Here is a 19,395-nt window from a genome sequence, read left to right as displayed (position 1 = left end):
ATTAACTTAAATTTTTCTTACAATATTGTATGCAGTGAAAATTCTACTGTTACAAGACAAAATAAGATAGTTGGCAGTGTTATTGGACCGGAAGGATGAGAGACTGGAGCAAAGAAAGCAGTAAAGAAGTTAGTGCAGTAGTTATTAATGTGTGAGGAGTTGGAAAAGAAAGGTTTTGAAGGATAAAAATCATGGAGTTGAGGGGAATGCCCTGGTGGTCCAGTGGGTAAGACTCCACACTCTCACTGCTGAGGGCCTGGGTTCAGTCCCTAGTCCAGGAACTAAGATCCCACAAGCTGGGCAGTGTGGCCAAAAAAAATTAAAAAGATGAAATGCTCTCTGTCATACCGAGTTCCCATATATATGGTTCCATTTTTTAAAAAATCATGGAGTTGACAATTGCCCTGTTGTGAGTTTAAGAATGAGGGTTTAGTCAAGGATGACCTTTGATCATTTTAATCTGTTGTCTGGGTTTGGTGGAAATAGCCAAGTCCATATGGCAAATTGATTAGAGTGGAAAGATAAATTGGCAAACCTTAATGGTGTATATGGAATGTGTTGTGTTTAATTCAGACAGAAAACAAGATGTATTTTGATATGAAATGAATGACAGGGACTTCCCTGGTGGCACAGTGGTTAGGAATCTGCCTGCCAATTCAGGGGACATGGGTTCGAGCCCTGGTCTGGGAAGATCCCACATGCCACGGAGCAACTAGGCCCATGTGCCCAAACTGCTGAGCTTATGCTCTGGAGCCTGTGAGCCACAACTGCTGAGCCCACGTGCCACAACTACTGAGGCTTGTGCACCTAGAGCCCATGCTCCGTAACAAGAGAAGCCACCGCAATGAGAAGTCCACGCACTGCGGTGAAGAGTAGCCCCCGCTCACCCCAACTAGAGAAAGCCTGTGTGCAGCAATGAAGACCCAACACAGCTAAAAATAAATAAATTAATTAATTAATTTAAAAAAAATGACAACGTGGTACATTCCTAGGAGACGTCCCCACCTACCTATTGGATAGTGTCTTCCCTTTCCTCTGGCATTTGTCCTTTCAAACAGAAATGCTGAGAGGAAAAAGAATCACTGGCAGACTTTTGGATGGGGCAGTTTGATTTGAGACCTAGGAATGTATGTAAATGTTTTTAGTTGATGGATTATAGATCTGTGTTTTTAAATGAGGAGTGCATGTTAGATTCAACTGGGGAGCTTTTTGTAAGTGGACATGCTTATTGTTGAGAAGATAATATTTAAGGAAAATATACTAGGAGATAAATGTCTTTTATTAAAAGTCAGTTATTCAGGGAATTCCCTGGTGGTGAAGTGGCTAGGACTCTGAGCTTCCACTGCAGGGGGCACGGGTTCGATACCTGGTCAGGGAGCTAAGATCCCACATGTGGCAGCATGGCCAAAAATAAATAAATAATTTTAAAAAAAAGTCAATTACTTAAAATCACCTTTATTTTATCTTATTTTTAAAATAAATTTATTTATTTATTTTTGGCTGTGTTGGGTCTTCATTGTTGCGTACGGGCTTTCTCTAGTTGTGGTGAGCCAGGGCTACTCTTCCTGGACCAGGGCTCAAACCCGTGTCCCCTGCATTGGCAGGCAGATTCTTAACCACTGTGCCACTAGGGAAGTCCCTAAAGTCACCTTTAGAAATTATTTTTTGTCTTCCTTTTTTGGGGAAAAAGACTTTCAGAAGGAAAAGGAGATTTTTTTTTTTACCTTTTTAAAATTGAAGTATAGTTGATTTACATTATTATTCTTTTAAGGTGTACAACATAGTGATTCATTATTTTTATGGATTGAAATTTTTTTTTTAGTTTTTATTTTTTTATGGAGAAACCTTGAAAACATTATGTATAAGTGAAAGAAGGCAGTCACAAAAGACCACATACTGTGATTCCATTTACATGAAGTGTCCAGAATAAGCAAATCTATAGAGATAGAAAGTAGATTGATTAGTGGTTGCCTAGGGCTTTAGAAAGGGGGAGGTAGGGTTTTCTTTTGAGGGGTGATAAAAATATTGTGAATTCAGGTTGTGGGATGTTTGTACAACTCTGAATATACTAAAGTCATTGAATTGTACACCTCAAATGGGTACATTTTATGATATGTGAATTACATCTCAGTAAAGATATTTTCAAAAAGGAAAAGCATGAACAAGAGGAAAGTTCCTCTTGAATAACACATCTCTGAAACTTTTTTTTTTGTCTTCTTTCTCCTCTGGCAATACCCTTTTACAGTAGCAGGAGAAAACAGTGAATAAGACAAGAGATAGAGCTGTACAGTCTCTTCTCATTTAGCTTTAAACTACTGATAAGCATTAATAGCAAACATATGTATAATGCCATGTGCTGTTACAAGTGCTTTGTATTTAACACAGATACCTCACAATACCTGTGTGAAGTACCCTCCTTTTACAGATAGGGAAACTGTGGCACAGCATGGTTAAGTAACTTGCCCAAGGTCACATAGATAATATGTGGTAAAATGAGATTTTGAAGCAGGCTGTTTTGCTCCAGAGTCCTTATTCTTAAGTATAGTGTTATACTACCGCTCATTAGCATTCCTTCCTAGGTATAACCCATACTTTCCAATCTATCTATAGGGGAATCCTCCTTAGATATGTTTTAGTAGCTGGTTACTGTAAATACACTGCTTCCAGTCTGGAGAAAAACAGGTAATTAAAGTACACTGTGCTAAGTGTTATTATAAGGGTATGGACAGAGTATCTTGGGAAATACATCTAAAGCATTCTGACCCAATTTGGGGAGTTCAGATAAAACTTTCTGGTGGAATCTGAAGAATTTAGCCAAGTAAAGAGAGGAGGAAGAGTATTCTAGAGGGTATGAATAGCAGTGTTCAGAGCCCAGGTGCAGGAGACACCTTGGGCTGTTCTGGGACTGGCAAATAATCCAGCAGCTCATGTAAAAGTTGTTGAGCCAAATGGTTGGAAGGTTGACTTTGCCACTTACTTATGTTGTGAAGTTAAGGACATCATTTAACCTTTGTGAGCTTCACTTTCTTGGTCTGCAAAATTGTGATAAAATGGTACTTAATTCATAGGATTGCTAGAAGGATTAAATGAATTAGTAGTAATGCCTGGCATATAGTATTTTGGAAGGGTTAGTTATCATTATAATCATTTTTATTTATTAGTATTATTAACATTTTAATTAATATTATTATTAAATGATACCAGTATCATTAACTACTAGAATTTTAAACGGTACTGCTGGAGTGTAGAATGTGAGGTTGTGCTAGAACAAGACTGGAAGATAGAGTGACCAACTTGTCTTGATTTGCCCAAGACTATCCCAGTTTTAAAACAAAGTGTCCCCCCCCACCACCAAAAAAACAAAAACAAAAACTGAGAGTCCCATGACCCAGGAAGCTTCTCAGTCTTGGGCAACCCAGGATGATTGTCCGTCTTATTGGAGTAGAATCCAGATCGTGATATTTGGACTATATAGAGAAAGGGAAAGTTTTGCAGGTTTTGAGACAGAGAAATGCTCTGATTGGATTTGAAAGCACTTGGACTGTGCTATGGAGATTAGATTGGAGGAGGGTAGGAGTGGATTTTAGGAGGCCAAATGTAGTAACCCAAGCGGTGATGGTACCCTGAGTTGAGACAACCTAATAAGAGAAGCGAATGGATTTGACAGATATTTAGGAGGTAGAGTGATAGTTCTTAGTGATCGGTTGGAGAATAAGGGGGATTTGACTACTGGGTAGGTGACTGCGTTTATCACTGAGGGAGAAAATACAAAAGTAGAATTTTGTGGCAAACTGTTTTGAGATGGAGGTGACTGTGGACCATGAAGGTCACCAAGGCCAGTAAGCAGCTAGATATATAGATCAGGAGCCCTTAAGAGAAAGGACTAGATAGATTTTAAAGAGCTTATAAATTCCAGAGATCTTTGAAGCCAATGGAATGGATATGATATTCCAAAAGGAAAAGTGCATAAAATGAAAAAACAAGCTAGGACGGAAACTTGTGAGTTCTCAATATTTAGGAACCCATAGGAGAAATGGAAAAGGATTAGCTAGGAAGTTGGAAAAAACCAGGAGTGTGTGGAAGTCATAGAAGCCAAGGTAAGAGAATGTTCTAAGAAGGAGATAAAGGTCAATGATACCAAACCCAATATAAGACAGGAAAGTATCCATCACATTTTTTTTTTTTTTTTTTTAGCTGCGTTCGGTCTTCGTTGCTGTGCGAGGGCTTTCTCTAGTTGCGGCGAGCGGGGGCTACTCTTCATTGTGGTGAGCGGGCTTCTCATTTCAGTGGCTTCTCTTGTTGCGGAGCACCGGCTCTTGGTGCGCGGGCTTCACTAGTTGCAGCAGGTGGGCTCAGTAGTTGCAGCACGTGGGCCCTAGAGTGTGTGTGCTTCAGTAGTTGTAGCGTGAAGGCTCTAGGGTGAACGGGTTTCAGTAGTTGTGGCGCACGGGCTTAGTTGCTCCGGGGCATGTGGGATCTTCCCGGACCAGAGCTCGAACCCACGTCCCCTGCATTGGCAGGCGGATTCTCAACCACTGCACCACCAGGGAAGCCCCTATCACAGCTTTTTTTTTTTTTTTTTTTTGCGGTATGCAGGCCTCTCACTGTTGTGGCCTCTCCCGTCACGGAGCACAGCCTCCGGACGCGCAGGCTCAGCGGCCATGGCTCACGGGCCCAGCCGCTCGGCGGCATGTGGGATCTTCCCGGACGGGGGCACGAACCCGTGTCCCCTGCATCGGCAGGCGGACTCTCAACCACTGCGCCACCAGGGAAGCCCCTATCACAGCTTTTTAATCTGTTTTATGATGGACATTTGAGTTCATTCCAATTTGGAACTATTATGAATAAAGTTGCTATGGACATTCTTGTGTAAGTCTTTTTGTGGATGAATATTTTCATCTCTCATTCATAGGAATGGCCATCGAACTTCATGTTAAAGTGGAGATTAGTGACCAGCCAAAGCAGTTTCAATACTTAGGGACAGAAACCAGATGGATAGCAGTGGGAAATCAGGAAATAGTCTTAGTAACAACTGTTAGAGAAATCTAGCTGTGATAAGGAGGAAAGAGAGACTAGTAGCTGAGTCAGAGGCGAGATTTTGTTTTTGTTTTTTTAAATATTTATTTTTTTATTTGGCTGCACCGGGTCTTAGTTGCCATGTGAGGGATCTTCATTGCGGCATGCGGGATCTTTTAGTTGCGTCACACGGGTTCTTAGTTGCAACATGAGGGATCTAGTTCCCTGACCAGGGACCAAACCCAGGCCCCTTGCATCGGGAGCATGGAGTCTTAACCACTGGACCACCAGGGAAGTCCCTGTTTTTGTGTTTTTTTAAGTTATTGATGGGAAGGAACTGGGAGAGAGAGGGAAACTTTTTACAGGAGAGACCCCTGAGATCCCTAAGGAGGAAAGACAGATGAAATGCAGAGTACAGGTTGGAAGGATTAGTCTTACCTTGTAGGAAGGTAATATTGTAGGAGAGAAGGAAGAAACGTGTGGAAATGCAGTGAAGTGAGGTTTGTTGGCAGAGAATTCCTCTGCTCACTTCTATATTTTCCATGAAGTTGGGAGCTGATTAATTTGCTGAAAATGAAGTGGTGAAGGAGACGGGGTGGGAGGATAGCAGGAGAGGGAGTGGGGGTAGAAAGTTTGAGGTAAATGGAAAATATTTTAAATAGTCACCATGAAGAAATAAAGACATGTAAGTTTGCTGGACTGCTTTGGGTGTTCAGAAGAGGTTGGAAGAGCCCAAGAACTTTTATGGCCCTTCAGGACTATTCCATCAAATAAGTTATTAGATCTGAAAAATGCTTCGTAAATATGACCTATACAAACAGTTTTTTCTGACTAGAGGTGTATGTTTTAACTATCCATGTTTAGTGTCCTATTCAATGTACTTTTTTGGACAAAGGATCAATTTTGTTATAGAGTTGTGTTTCAGGAGTGCCCTCTCTCATTTTCATAATTATCTCACAGTGCTTTGCTTCCCTTACCTATGACAAGATGAGCAATTTGGGTAATAAAATATTAACATACACAGTGTTTATCTTGAGGGAAATAAAGTACAATCTAGCATCATAGTTTTGAAATGACTTTATGCTTTTTTTTTTTTTTTTGCGGTACGCGGGCCTCTCACCGCTGTGGCCTCTCCTGTTGCGGAGCACAGGCTCCGGACGCGCAGGCTCAGCGGCCATGGCTCAAGGGCCCAGACGCTCCAAGGCATGTGGGATCTTCCTGGACCAGGGCACAAACCCGTGTCCCCTACATCGGCAGGCGGACTCTCAACCACTGCGCCACCAGGGAAGCCCGACTTTATGCTTTTTTTAACAGAGCAATGTCAGAAGTTGAGTTTGAATATATCAGAACCTTTCTCTTTCTCCTGATGCTTCCTCAAACTCCCTAGTCTCAGTGAAAGCAAGCCAGGGCGCGCTTAGCAAACTGAGCTATGCAGGTGTGCCCTTATCAAGCCCTGTTTTTAATGCTACACTGTTGAGTTTTGAGATAGATTTTTTTGGGTTCTTTTTCACATCAGTGGTTCAGTTAAGAACAAACCATCACCAAAATTGACATTCCTGATGACTAGACCTAGATGTCCATTTCTCAATTCTTGTCTCTTCTCACCTCTTTTTCTCACAAGTATTTTAGTTTCAGGTCTCCTAGGCCTCATCTCAACTACCTGCCAGTCAGTTTCAAATATTCTATTTCTGAATGGTCCTGGAACTTGGCAAAAAGTTTGAAAGCCTTCAATTTCCAACATTTCACCCATCTGATAGAATATTCTACGTCTTTAAAATAGGTAGTATAAACTCTATCCCTCAGTTTTACCCTTTAGCATTCTGTAGAGCCTATGAAAACTCTACATCATTCACCAGCACATTCTAACTACTCTGTACTTAACTGAATTACATTTCATCAGTGGAACATGCTTATTCCCTGGGTGTATTTAAATAAAATTGTAGGGATTTAAAGATAGTTCTCCACAAATGTTAATCAAAGCAGTGTTACTGGATCACCATACTGCAAAGGTACAGGATAGCCTGCTATTTTTATGTTGCTGTACTAAGGAACTTCCTCATTCCAGGTTAGGAGATGTCATAAAATGCAGCACAAATGGCCATGCTTAAATGGAGAAGCACTTTGTATAGTAGTAAATTTATGACAAAAATTTGGAATTGAGACCAGGTAATAGAATGGCATAGCTTCTCTGTTAAGTGTTGAGGTGAAACCAGCCTGAAGTTAGGATCTGAGCTTGACAATTTCTGAAGGCCTGGCTTCTGTGGCTTCCTAAGATTTGTTAATCTAGATTTCTTTTTGTATCATTTCTTACCACAATAAAGGTTACTTGTAGTTGGAGTTCTTTATACCTGGGCCATTAGATTTATATTTTCATAATAATTTGTGGTAATAATTGTATCTAACAAATTAGACCAAACTTGAAATATCTAAGGGCTTCACATTTTAAAATATTCATCTGATGTAGATTCATACCACTGAGGAAACACTGATTCTTTTTTTTTAAGGGATGAAGTCAGCTAGTATTTAGTTACTAATTTTAACCATCAATTTTCAGACATTTTTTTCTTCCTGCCAATAATTTTGGATATTTTTCACTTTTAAAATTATGAAATCTATCAGATGTAAGGAGGAGTACCTGTATAAGTAATTGAATAAAAGCTTATGTACCCACTTGGTTTTTAACAGATCCTAACATTTTTCCATATGTGTTCAGACCTTTTTCTAAAAATTATGGTTAAAAACCCACAACATAAAATTTACCGGCGTAACCATTTTAAGTGTAGGGTACAGTAGTGTTAACTATATGGACATTGTTGTGTGATAGATCTCTAGAACTTTTTCATCTTGCAAAACTGAAACTATACTCATCAAACAACAACTCCCCTAGTACTTGTAACTACCATTCTACTTTCTAATTCTAAGAGTTTGACTACTTTAGATAGCTCATATAAGTGGAATCATGCAGTATTTGTATTTTTGTGACTGGCTTATTTCACTTAGAATAATGTCCTCAAGGTTCATCTGTGTTGTAACATATGACAGTATTTTCTTCTTTTTTAAGACTAATATTCCATTGTGTATATATAAATTGCATTTTCTTTATCCATTCATCCGTTGATGGACATTTAGGTTGCTTCCACCTCTTGGCTGTTGTGAATAATGCTGCAGTGAAGAGGTGTGCAAATCTTTCTTTGAGATTCTGTTTTTAATCCTTTTGGATGTGTACCCAGAAGTGGAATTGCTGGATCATATGGTAATTCTATTTGTAGTTTTTTGAGCAATATCCATACCGTTTTTGTTTTATTTTTATTTATTTATTTATTTGGCCGTGACACGCAGCTTGCAGGATCTTAGTTCCCCAACCAGGGGTCAAACCTGGGCCCCCTGCAGTAGAAGTGCAGAGTCTTAACCACTTAGCCAGGGAAGTCCCAATAGTAGGCATTCTAACAGGTATGAGGTGATATCTCATTATGGTTTTGATTTGCATTCCCTTGACAGTTATATTGAGCATATTTTCATCTGTTTGTTTGCCATTTGTTTATCTTCTTTGGAAAAATTTCTATTCATGTCCTTTGTCCAATTTTTAATTGGGTTATTAGTTTTTTGATGTTGTGTTGTAGAATTTCTTTATATATTCTGGATATAACATTTGCTACATTTCATAAGTGTGTTTTTTTCTCTTATGCTAATATCCATCATCATCTTCCAGAAAGGCAGGAACTTTATTTATTACACAGATGTCTTCATTTGAGATTCCTGTTGTGCCCCCATGACAGCCTCCTCTGTGTCTGATTTTGGCCCATGATTCATTATTAAAGCACAGGAAACTGACTACCTTTTGCAAGGTGGCCCTTTCTAAAGGTGTAATATGTATCTTACATACTTATTTTCACACAACCTGAAAATGTTGGTGCCAGAAATAATCAAGACATGATGGTGGGTATGGTATGAGCAACTATAGAGTGTTTGATCTCTAGCTTATTTATTTCATTTATTCATTATCATATTTTCCCCAGTTGATCATTTTCTAACAAAGGGCATTAATTGTATCACAGAGCCTTTTTGAGAATAAGATGGGCTATGTACCTGCCATCACTTATTATCTCTGGTAATTGTAGTGCCCTTATGATCTCTTCTGAATCCTTCACCACCCCGTGTATTTGCCAGCAGTTTGTGTCCAGGAATCAGCTGTCTCTTCAAGATGTTTCAGTTAGTGTAGATTTTTTTCCCTTAGGATAGATACTATAGGTCCTGAAGGCTTCCTAAAGAAAGTTAACACTTGACCAGCTTTCAGACAAGAAATAACTTTTATTTATTGCAGATATATCAGTTACCTGTTGATGTAGTTATTTGGAGATTTATAGATAATTCAATGAAAAGGACAAATGCTTGAATTACAGTCAAACCATAGGCATTTCTTAACATCATGACCCAAATTAACTTGTAATCTGCCTTTTTCAAAATTCATCTTCTAGATGAATACTGTAAAGATCATAGAGTGCTTACTACATTTTTTTTTTTTTTTTTTTTTTTTTGCCGTACGCGGGCCTCTCACTGTTGTGGCCTCTCCCGTTGCGGAGCACAGGCTCCGGACGCGCAGGCTCAGCAGCCATGGCTCACGGGCCCAGCTGCTCAGCGGCATGTGGGATCTTCCCAGACCGGGGCACAAACCTGCATCCCCTGCATCAGCAGGCAGACTCTCAACCACTGCGCCACCAGGGAAAGCCCCTTACTACATTTTTATAGGTGTTTTCCCTTCCATTTCCTTGTCTTATTTCTGTTATATAGTGACAGTACTTGTTCTGAAAATTAGCCTGTCCCAATCCTGTACTCATCAGGGGGCTTAACAGCAGAGTACCAGTTTTACTTTGAGGCTTCTCTGTTAGCCCTTAGAAGTAGTGCAAGGAAGTATTGAAGTTTCAGTCTGCTTTATGAACAGTTATAGATTAGAAATATTTCAGGAATCCCTGAAAAGTCAGCCCGTGATTGACTTTTATCACAGCACTGATACTTTTCAGAGTCTAAACCATAGTCCCTGGCTCTAATCCAAAGAGGGTGTAGTTTATAGTGTTTATAAAACAAAAATCTTCAAGTAGTCCTAACCTAAATATAATTGCAAATTATTACTGCTATCTGCATATTGCTCTTTTAAATATTGACACTGAAATCAGATTTTTAGACCTGGAAAGGTCCTCAAGAGATGCTCTGGTATCCAGTTCCCTGACTCAAGGCAGCTAAATTATCCCAACTCATGTTTGAGGCAACTCAAGGCCTACCGAGGTAATGGGACCCGGAGATGGGAAAAGGGAGGAAGGGGGTTGTGGTGATGATTGGTAAAAGAGCCATTCCTCCATTTATTCTGCACCAATTGTGTGTCTGTTGTGTGCCAAGTACTTTTTAGGCACTTTAGTCAGCAATGAGCAAACAAATAAAAACACCTGCCCATTCTATTTGAGGGAGAAATAGATAAGAAAAAAAACAAATAAGTAAATACATGTAATATCTCAATTTATTAGTACTATGCCGAAATATAAAGGAGGGAAGAGGGCTGGGGAATATCATCATTAGGGGGTTGGAGGTACAGTTTGCAATGAGGTGAATAAGGAAGCTCTCGTTGAGGTGCCATTGAACAAAGACTGGAAGAAGATGAGGGAGTAATAATGAAGATACCAGGAAGAATGTTTCAAGCAGAAGAACATCAAATGTAAAGGTCCTGAGGCAGCAGAACATCCAGTATGTTTGAGGGAAAGCAAGGGCACCAGTGTGGCTGAAATGGAATGAATGAGACGGAGAGTAATAGACATGGGGGCAAGATCATTGGCCTCATAGGCTAGTGTAAGGACTTTTGGCTTTACTCTGATGAGAAATCATCAAAGGGTTTTGAGCAGAAGAGAGATGTGATCTAACTTTTTCCTTCAAAAGGACAATCTGACTGTTGTGTTGAGAGGAGATGAGGGAAGTCACAGTAGAAGCAAGGAGACCAGTTAGGATGCTATTGCAGTAATATCTCAGGGTGAGAGATGGTCAGGGAGGTAATGGTGAAGCTTGTGAGAAGTGGCCAGGTTCAGCATAGATTTCTGAAGACTGAGTCAACAGGATTGACTCAATCCATTCATGGATTCTAAGTGGGAATCTTCAACCATGTTAAACCCAAAGAACACTAATTATGGGAATTTTAGACATGGTACAGAACTGATGGGCAAGACTTGGGTGTGCCCAATAGTTTACTGATGAATTATTAAAAGCATGCTCTGGACTTTGGGCAAATACTTTTACCCTGCATATGAAGTGAAATTTCAGCTTATTTCAAACACTGTTCACTTCCGTAGCAATTTTTTATGGTTCATAAATATTGTTTGTAGATTTTATTTCATATACATTGTTCTTTGTTCTCAATGCCTACATTTTTTTCAAGGTAGAAAATGTTGTTAGCCCAAATAAATCGAGATTCTCAGGGAATGACAGAGTTTCCTGGAGGAGGAATGGAGGCTCAGCATGTTACCTTATGCCTGACAGAGGCAGTAACTGTGGCAGGTGAGCAATCTTATTTGAAGGGATCATGTGGGTTTGGAAATATTAAAGGGAAAATGAAACCGTACAATACTGTTTACTTTGTTCCTCCTCCTTTAGCTAAAGGCAACACAAAGCTAAGCCTTTTTATGAGCATTTTTACCCTGGTATGGGTGCTGGTATAGTAGGGTTTAGAAATATTTTTTGTAAATGCTGTAAGAAATCCCATTTGAGTCTAAGTTAAGCAGTCTGCCTTTTGACTAATTTTTATTTTTAAAAAAATTAAACAGCACACACATATGATAGTTATCTAAAGAAAATAACTATTTTTTTTTGTAATAGATGGTGACAATTTAGAAAATATGGAAGGTGTAAGCCTGCAAGCAGTAACACTTGCAGATGGTTCTACTGCTTATATACAACACAATTCTAAAGGTATGTGCCTCATATACAGCCCATTGGTTATTACCAGCAATTCATAACCTCAGAGTTGGAACACCTAGCAGTTATACCGCTTCCCAATCCCTCCTACAGACACTGTACTACATATGGTAGTAATTTCAGTTTAACTTAAATTTTGTTTTGATAATTTGAGGACACATTTTGAGATATTTGGAAGATACTCTGGGGTATCAGAATTAGTGAGGAAAAGGGGAGGGGTTAGTGTCCCTGACCTATTTTTAGTAAGTCCTTTCTCACTTTTTCCCTTTAAATTATTATTTAATGTTTTTACAAAATATGCGTAAAAGTAGCCATTTGGTTTTGCTTTTATAACATTGTTTCTAGATCAGTGTTTACTTTGCTCCAAGAAATACCCTAGTTCTCAAATTCCTTGTTTTTTTTGGAAAGCTACTGAGCATGTGTATACATAGTCAAGGGACTTGTAGCCCCCAGGGATGAGAATGACAGCTGGCCTCGTGTGCACTGATACATCTTTCTATCTTCCCAGTTTCAGCTTCGCTGGGGTCAGAGTCACGATCCCTAAGTGGCTCTGAAAGGTGTATAGAGGTTTGACTCATGTAGCTTGCTCAGATGAGCCACTCTGCCTCTTGAACTTGTCTAATTGAAAATCGGAGGGGAGAAAGGATGGCTGAGGGAGGATTTTCTGCTTTCTGTAGGATCACTGGATGTGTTATTGAATTGCCTCAGAACATTGAGGGAAGAATCAAGATGAACATGATCTTAAGTAGTGTATGTTTTTATAGTTGATATCATTTTGAAATTGTATAAAGTTTAGAATTTTTGCTTGTGCTAATTTATTGGCTTAAATTTTTTGTTCTAGATGGAAAACTCATAGATGGTCAGGTCATTCAGTTGGAGGATGGTTCTGCTGCCTATGTTCAACATGTACCCATACCTAAAAGTAGTAAGTATTTGATATTTACTTACTCTTCTGATTCTCATACTTAAGTATTTGCTGCCTCCAACTGCCTCTTACTACTTAAACTTAGTCCTGATCTCTAGGCCTCCTTCTGAAAGGGGAGATAGGTAGATGTCAAAGAGAGGATCTAAAGACCATTTTAACTTAATTGATATTTTCTCTCGAAGTTAATGGAAAAGAAATTACTAGACTGCACTCTGGAGATAAATGGGCAGCAGTTCTAAGTGAATATTTCTATTATTTGAGATAAATCCTACATGCCTTCTCATTTTCTTTTTTTCCCTTCTTTCAATTCTCCTATTCCCTGGTAAATATTCCTAAAACAGGTATTCTAATATCTTTTTACCTTTAACCGCTTATTCAGAGCAGCTTTGCTGAAATTATTTAAATGTTGAAGGATCCATAAAGGAAGTGTAGGTTTGTATGATGTGTTTAATGGTTTATTGACTCTGTTGTTGCTGAGTTATCAAAATATGCTTAGAAAATATGGGATCTAAATGTAAACATTGTTCTTGAGCAGGGGACAGTTTGCGTTTAGAGGATGGGCAAGCAGTGCAGTTAGAAGATGGAACTACAGCGTTTATTCACCATACCTCCAAAGGTAAATTAGCTTTGAACATTTGAATAAAACAAGGGGGAGGTAGAGTGTGGGAAAAATAAGACCTGCCTTTAGTTGCAGAAATGCTGTTGTCATGTAAAAGAAGGATTGTGCTTGTTCTCTCAATATAAGATGGTAGATTTTGGCACAGTCTAAGGGCAAACTTTCTAATAATATGAGTTGTCCAGTAACAGGTTGAAATAGCAAACCCCTGGTCCCTGGAAGACTTCAACTAGAGGCTGCTTTTAAAATATGAAATTAAACATTTGAAAGTTAAATTGTTGATTTTTTTTCTTCCTTTTAAATATAATGTCTTTAGCAAGACCCTTTGCCCCTGTGTTGGTCTTTAAAACTAAATAAATTTTTTTTTTTTTTTTTGCGGTACGCGGGCCTCTCACTGCTGTGGCCTCTCCCGTTGCGGAGCACAGGCTCTGGACATGCAGGCTCAGCGGCCATGGCTCACGGGCCTAGCCGCTCCATGGCATGTGGGATCTTCCCGGACCGGGGCATGAACCCGTGTTCCCTGCATCGGCAGGCGGACTCTCAACCACTGTGCCACCAGGGAAGCCCCTAAATAAAAAATTTTAAACTATCTGAAGCAAATATGGCAAAATGTTCATGCTTATTAGCTTTGTGTAGGGAGGACCAGGGGTTTGAGGTGGAATGCATAGGAGCAATGAGCACAGCTCTGTAGCCAGACTACCTGGGTTCAAATCTGGGTCTGCTGTCTTCTAGCTGTGTGCCCCTGAGCAAATTATTTAACCTTTTTGTGCTTCAATTTCATCATCTGAAATGAGTCTTATGATAAGTATCCACATCATAGGGTAGCTGTGAAGACAAAGTGTACCAACATGTAGAGCACTTGGAACAATATTTGTCACATAGTAAATGCTCAGTACATATTAGCTATTGTTATTACTTTATAAAATACTTTATTATAGAATGACTGTAAATGTTTTAAAAGACTATATTTAGTTGTGAAACCACAGGAAGAAATTTTTTTAAATTCAGAATATTTGAATTTGTAAATAAATTTATTTAAAGTTGAGAAAAGTAAACTCTGAAAATGTTTTTTCCTTAGCAGTGGGAGTTGATCACAGGTTCACTGTAATTGGCTAGATTTATTATTTCACAATGCTGTATGTTTCTTAGTATGGTTATTTAGAAGGGGGAAAAAACATGGAGTCATACTGACATGAGTTCAGATCCTGGTTTCTCTGCATACTGATTTTTTTTTTTTAGTACTCCTTTTTTATTTAAATAAATTTATTGATTGATTGATTGCTGCATTGGGTCTTCATTGCTGCGTGTGGGCTTTCTCTAGTTTTGGCGAGCGGGAGTACTCTTCGTTGCGGCGCGCGGACTTCTCATTGCAGTGTCTTCTCTTGTTGCGGAGCACGGGCTCTAGGCGCACAGGCTTCAGTAGTTGTGGCACACAGGCCTCAGTAGTTGTGGCTCACGGGCTCTAGAGCGCAGGCTTAGTAGTTGTAGCGCACGGACTTAGTTGCTCTGTGGCATGTGGGATCTTCTCGGACCAGGGCTCAAACCCATGTCCCCTGCATTTGCAGGCGGATTCTTAACCACTGCGCCACCAGGGAAGCCCTGCATACTGATTTTTGACTGTTAATTGTTAGTTTTTTTTATTTCCTGGGTCCTAAGGAAAGTGACTTTACTTCCTCAAGCCTCAGTTTCCCATTGGTACAATAAGGTGGTAAATATACCTGCCTCACAGAATCATTGTGAGGATTGAATGAAATAACACACGTAAAGCACATGGGCCCTGCTCATAGTAAATATTCGATAAAAGTTCATTCCCTTCATCCTTTAAATACGTAACTGTTTATCAGACTACCTTTAATTTAATGGCATTCTCTTCTACTCCCTCAGATAGTTATGACCAGAGTGCATTACAGGCAGTTCAGCTGGAAGACGGCACCACAGCTTACATCCACCATGCAGTGCAAGTCCCACAGTCTGACACCATCTTGGCAATTCAGGCTGATGGGACAGTGGCAGGTCTACACACTGGGGATGCCACGATCGATCCCGACACCATCAGTGCTTTGGAACAGTATGCAGCAAAGGTACAGCATTTTACAATGTGAAGAACATCCCAGATACAGCTTCTTTATCTTTCACTAAAAGAAAAGAAAGCAAAAAAAAAAAAATAACAAACTAGGAATTCAGAGTCAAAATCAGACAGCATCAAGGAGAAGATCAGCATTTATCTTAAAAGAAGTGAAGGGTAGAAAGAAACATTTGAAGACAAAAAAAGGAATGGAGTAAAAGCTTATAGAAGAGAAATGGGTGGCAGGTAGTTCACACAAAGATATACTCAAGTATGAGTGCCATAAAAGAAACAATGAGGTATAGATGGAACTGCTTATGAATTATAAAGTAGAAACTAGAGTTTGGAAAAGGTGAAGGAAAATCTCAATTAAGTTTTACATCAAAAGGGCTGTGTTTTTTTTCCTGCATTGAAATTATATCATTTATATAATTTAAAAGGTTTTTCCCCCATTTTTTATAATGGAAATTTTCAAACATAAACAGAAATAAATGATAATGTACCCATGTACTTATCTCCCAGCCTAAACAGTTATCAATATGTGAAATTTTTTTTAAGCTTTATTTTATTCCTATAGGTGTCCATTGATGGAAGTGAAAGCGTAACAGGTTCAGGAATGATTGGAGAAAATGAGCAAGAGAAAAAAATGCAGGTATGTAAGGCTACTTTTTTATATTAGAATCTCTTTCTCTTAGCATTTCTGAGCCCTTCTAGGGATGAAAGCAAGAACTCACTACCTCCCTAGGAATATCTTACCAGTTCAGAAAAACAGTGTATGCATTAGGCAGCAGCTTTCTCAGATTACCTCCTCAGGTCCCAGAATTCATTATATGGATGAAAGTGGCACTAAAGAAATAGAAATATCACAGAAATCCAGATGAAGCTTGCATTCTGGAGTCCAAAGCAGTTTTGGAGACCAGGCGGTCTTCTGTCTGCCCCACCCTCGGCAGTTTGTGGATCCTTTTTCTGGGCCTTCACCCTTACTGTGACTGACTAACCCTTGCTACTTTGGTTTTTATATGTTTTTGTTTCTTCTGTTTACAACTGATTCCCTCCATACTTTCCTTTTCAACTTCTGGAGAGAAGGTCCAGTCTAGCTATTTGTCATTGTTCCTTCTGGGCAAAGCTGTTTTTACCGCTTCTACCAGATTCCTTCCTGGGCTGCAGATGGCCACGGGTTGGCTGCCCTTGATTCAGATGCTCACCTTGTGTCCAGTGCTTGGCTATCCCTTACCCAAATAACAGCCTAGAGCTGCAGAGCCTCACCAAGGTTTGTAGTTAAGTACAGAGTAGTCACAGATGCATTCTGGGAGATCTACAAGTTAAATTTCAAGACTCTGTTATGAATTATGTATTTTTGTGTTTGTTTGAGTGGATGTTCTTGGAGCTTATATAATCACTGTAGTATATTACTGCTTTAATGCTGCTCCTTTTTTTCTCAGCGATTATCTCTAGTATTTGGCTGACTGCTCCCTCATAGTTTTTTGCAGTCTTCCAAGTGTTTTATCATATTTAACTCCTAAAGTTATTGCTTCAGGGCAACACTTTTTAACTTGAGCATTAGCATCACCACTTAATGCCATTGAGTAGTACTGTTGGGGGTTATCAAGAAGATTTTATATTTATAATAATAATAAATAATAAAAGAGGGCTTCCCTGGTCGCGCAGTGGTTGAGAGTCCGCCTGCCGATGCAGGGGATGCGGGTTCATGCCCCGGTCCAGGAGGATCCCACGTGCCGCGGAGTGGCTGGGCCTGTGAGCCATGGCCGCTGAGCCTGCGCGTCCGGAGCCTGTGCTTCGCAATGGGAGAGGCCACAACAGTGAGAGGCCCGCGTACTGCAAAAAATAATAATAATAATAAAATAATAATAAAAGAAATCACTGGTAAAGATTTGATGCTTTTAAACATTGCTGGATAGCCAGTATTTCTGTTTATCACTGAAGTAATGCCATGAAGTAGCAGTAATATAAACACAGTTTGTAAATCATTAAGCCCACCAGCTTTGAAACTACATGATTCTTGGCAAAATTTTCAAGTCTTTGAATTCATAAAATGAGACTTTAATATTTTTTATACTGCAGTATGTCAAATCTATCAAAGTCAAACTCTAATAAAATGCAAACACAGTGTAAATATATACAAGAGATGTAGGTCAGTGCCTTGGAGTGGCCCAATAGGGTTCTGTCTCTTATTAGTGCCTAACAATTAAGTTTTTAAATAATAGAATATTTTTAAAGAAAGATAGTTGTAACTACACTTGTAGTAAACTAGAATAGGTCTTACAAAAAATGAGTGAATTTACCATTGGTCCGTATAACATTATACTATTAACATAAAATTCTATTACGATCAATAATTAATTTCTGAACCCAGAAACATACTAGGAATTCAGAACTGCTGAAACAGAATGTCGTAAAAAACACGCTTACTCTTTATCTGCAGATATATAACCATTTGGTGTTTGTGCCAATAGACAAAGAAAATGAAGAAAGTTGAATAGGATTTTTGTTCTGACTGTAGCTTTTTCTCCTTTTCCCTTTGTACCTCTCCTTTACAGACTAGATCTATGCTGTCCAAATGTTGTCGCTACTGAGCACTTGAAAGGTGACTAGTCAGAATTGGCATGTGCCGTGAGTGTAAAATACATACCAGAGTTCAAAGACTTACAATGAAAATAAGAATGTAGGGCTTCCCTGGTGGCGCAGTGGTTGAGAGTCCTCCTGATGCAGGGGACGCGGGTTTGTGCCCCTTGACAGGAAGATCCCACATGCCGCGGAGTGGCTGGGCCCATGAGCCATGGCCGCTGAGCCTGCGCTCTGCAACGGGAGAGGCCACAACAGTGAGAGGCCCGCGTACCGCAAAAAAAAAAAAAAAAAAAAAAAAGAATGTAAAATATCTCATTAATAATGTCTCCTGTTGATTACATGTTGAAATGATAATATTTTGGACATACTAGGTAAAATAATTACTAAAATTAATTTCACCTGTTTCTTTTTCCTTTTTAAATGTAGTTACTAGAACATTTAAAATTATATATGTGGGGACTTCCCTGGTGGTGCAGTGGTTAAGAATCTGCCTGCCGGTGCAGGGGACACAGGTTCCATCCCTGGGAAGATCCCACGTGCCGCGGAGCAGCTAAGCCCGTGCACCACAACTACTGAAGCCCGCGTGCCTAGAGCTCGTGAGCCACAACAAGAGAAACCACCTCAATGAGAAGTCTGCACACCACAACGAAGAGTAGCCGCTGCTCGCCGCAGCTAGAGAAAGCCCGCGCGCAGCAACGAAGACCCACCATGGCCAAAAAAAAAAATTATATATATGGCTTGTATTTGTGACTTATATTTCTCTTCATTAAGTGCTAGACCAGAAGTTCCTGAATCTTCTATCCTCCAAAACAATTGAGTACCATAGTTGAGGTTGAGGACCCAATACATGGTATTAAAAGGTCAAAATATCCCAGAAGAACCCCTGCAAATAAGCAGGACCTGTAACGTCTTGGTTTGTCTCTTAGTATACTCATCCTACTTCTGCCAGAGTTGCTTAAGAAGTTGTAATTCTGTGTCTGGCTGAACTTTAAAGTAAAGAGGTCTATACCTAATGTGATAGATTTTTTTACAGTCTTGTTTCAAAGCTTTATTTTTTTTTCATTGTGATGCTTACAGTTTAGAGCTTTTTCTTTCATCTATAACATAAGCATACTAGTTATGCTGCTGAGCTGATCTCTTACTTGAAACCAGATTTCATAGAACAAGAAAGACCTAGAGTATCTAAAACATAATGTGCTCGTGGGAAGGCAGTTTTGCCCCCTAGGGGACATTTGG

General features: G+C 39.5%; 1 protein-coding gene across 3 annotated transcripts in view; it reads left to right on the top strand.

Annotated features, from left to right (window-relative positions):
- Positions 1-19,395, top strand: part of ZNF143 (zinc finger protein 143) — a 58,290-nt gene that overhangs the window by 5,645 nt on the left and 33,250 nt on the right. Inside the window, exons 2-7 of one of the 3 annotated variants that reach the window (XM_081239237.1) lie at positions 11,436-11,550; positions 11,869-11,961; positions 12,809-12,892; positions 13,425-13,508; positions 15,393-15,589; positions 16,151-16,225. In XM_081239237.1, coding sequence (XP_081095363.1) covers positions 11,436-11,550; positions 11,869-11,961; positions 12,809-12,892; positions 13,425-13,508; positions 15,393-15,589; positions 16,151-16,225 — 648 coding nt within the window. Of the gene's footprint in view, positions 1-11,431; positions 11,551-11,868; positions 11,962-12,808; positions 12,893-13,424; positions 13,509-15,392; positions 15,590-16,150; positions 16,226-19,395 lie in introns of all 3 variants that reach the window. The other 2 variants (XM_081239238.1, XM_081239239.1) reach the window with 2 other exon arrangements.

The sequence above is a fragment of the Mesoplodon bidens genome, assembly GCF_964165515.1.
Source record: "Mesoplodon bidens genome assembly, chromosome: 7".
NCBI lineage: Eukaryota > Metazoa > Chordata > Mammalia > Artiodactyla > Ziphiidae > Mesoplodon > Mesoplodon bidens.
Note: the sequence above shows the minus strand (reverse complement) of the source record. Positions and strands in the feature narration are given on the sequence as shown.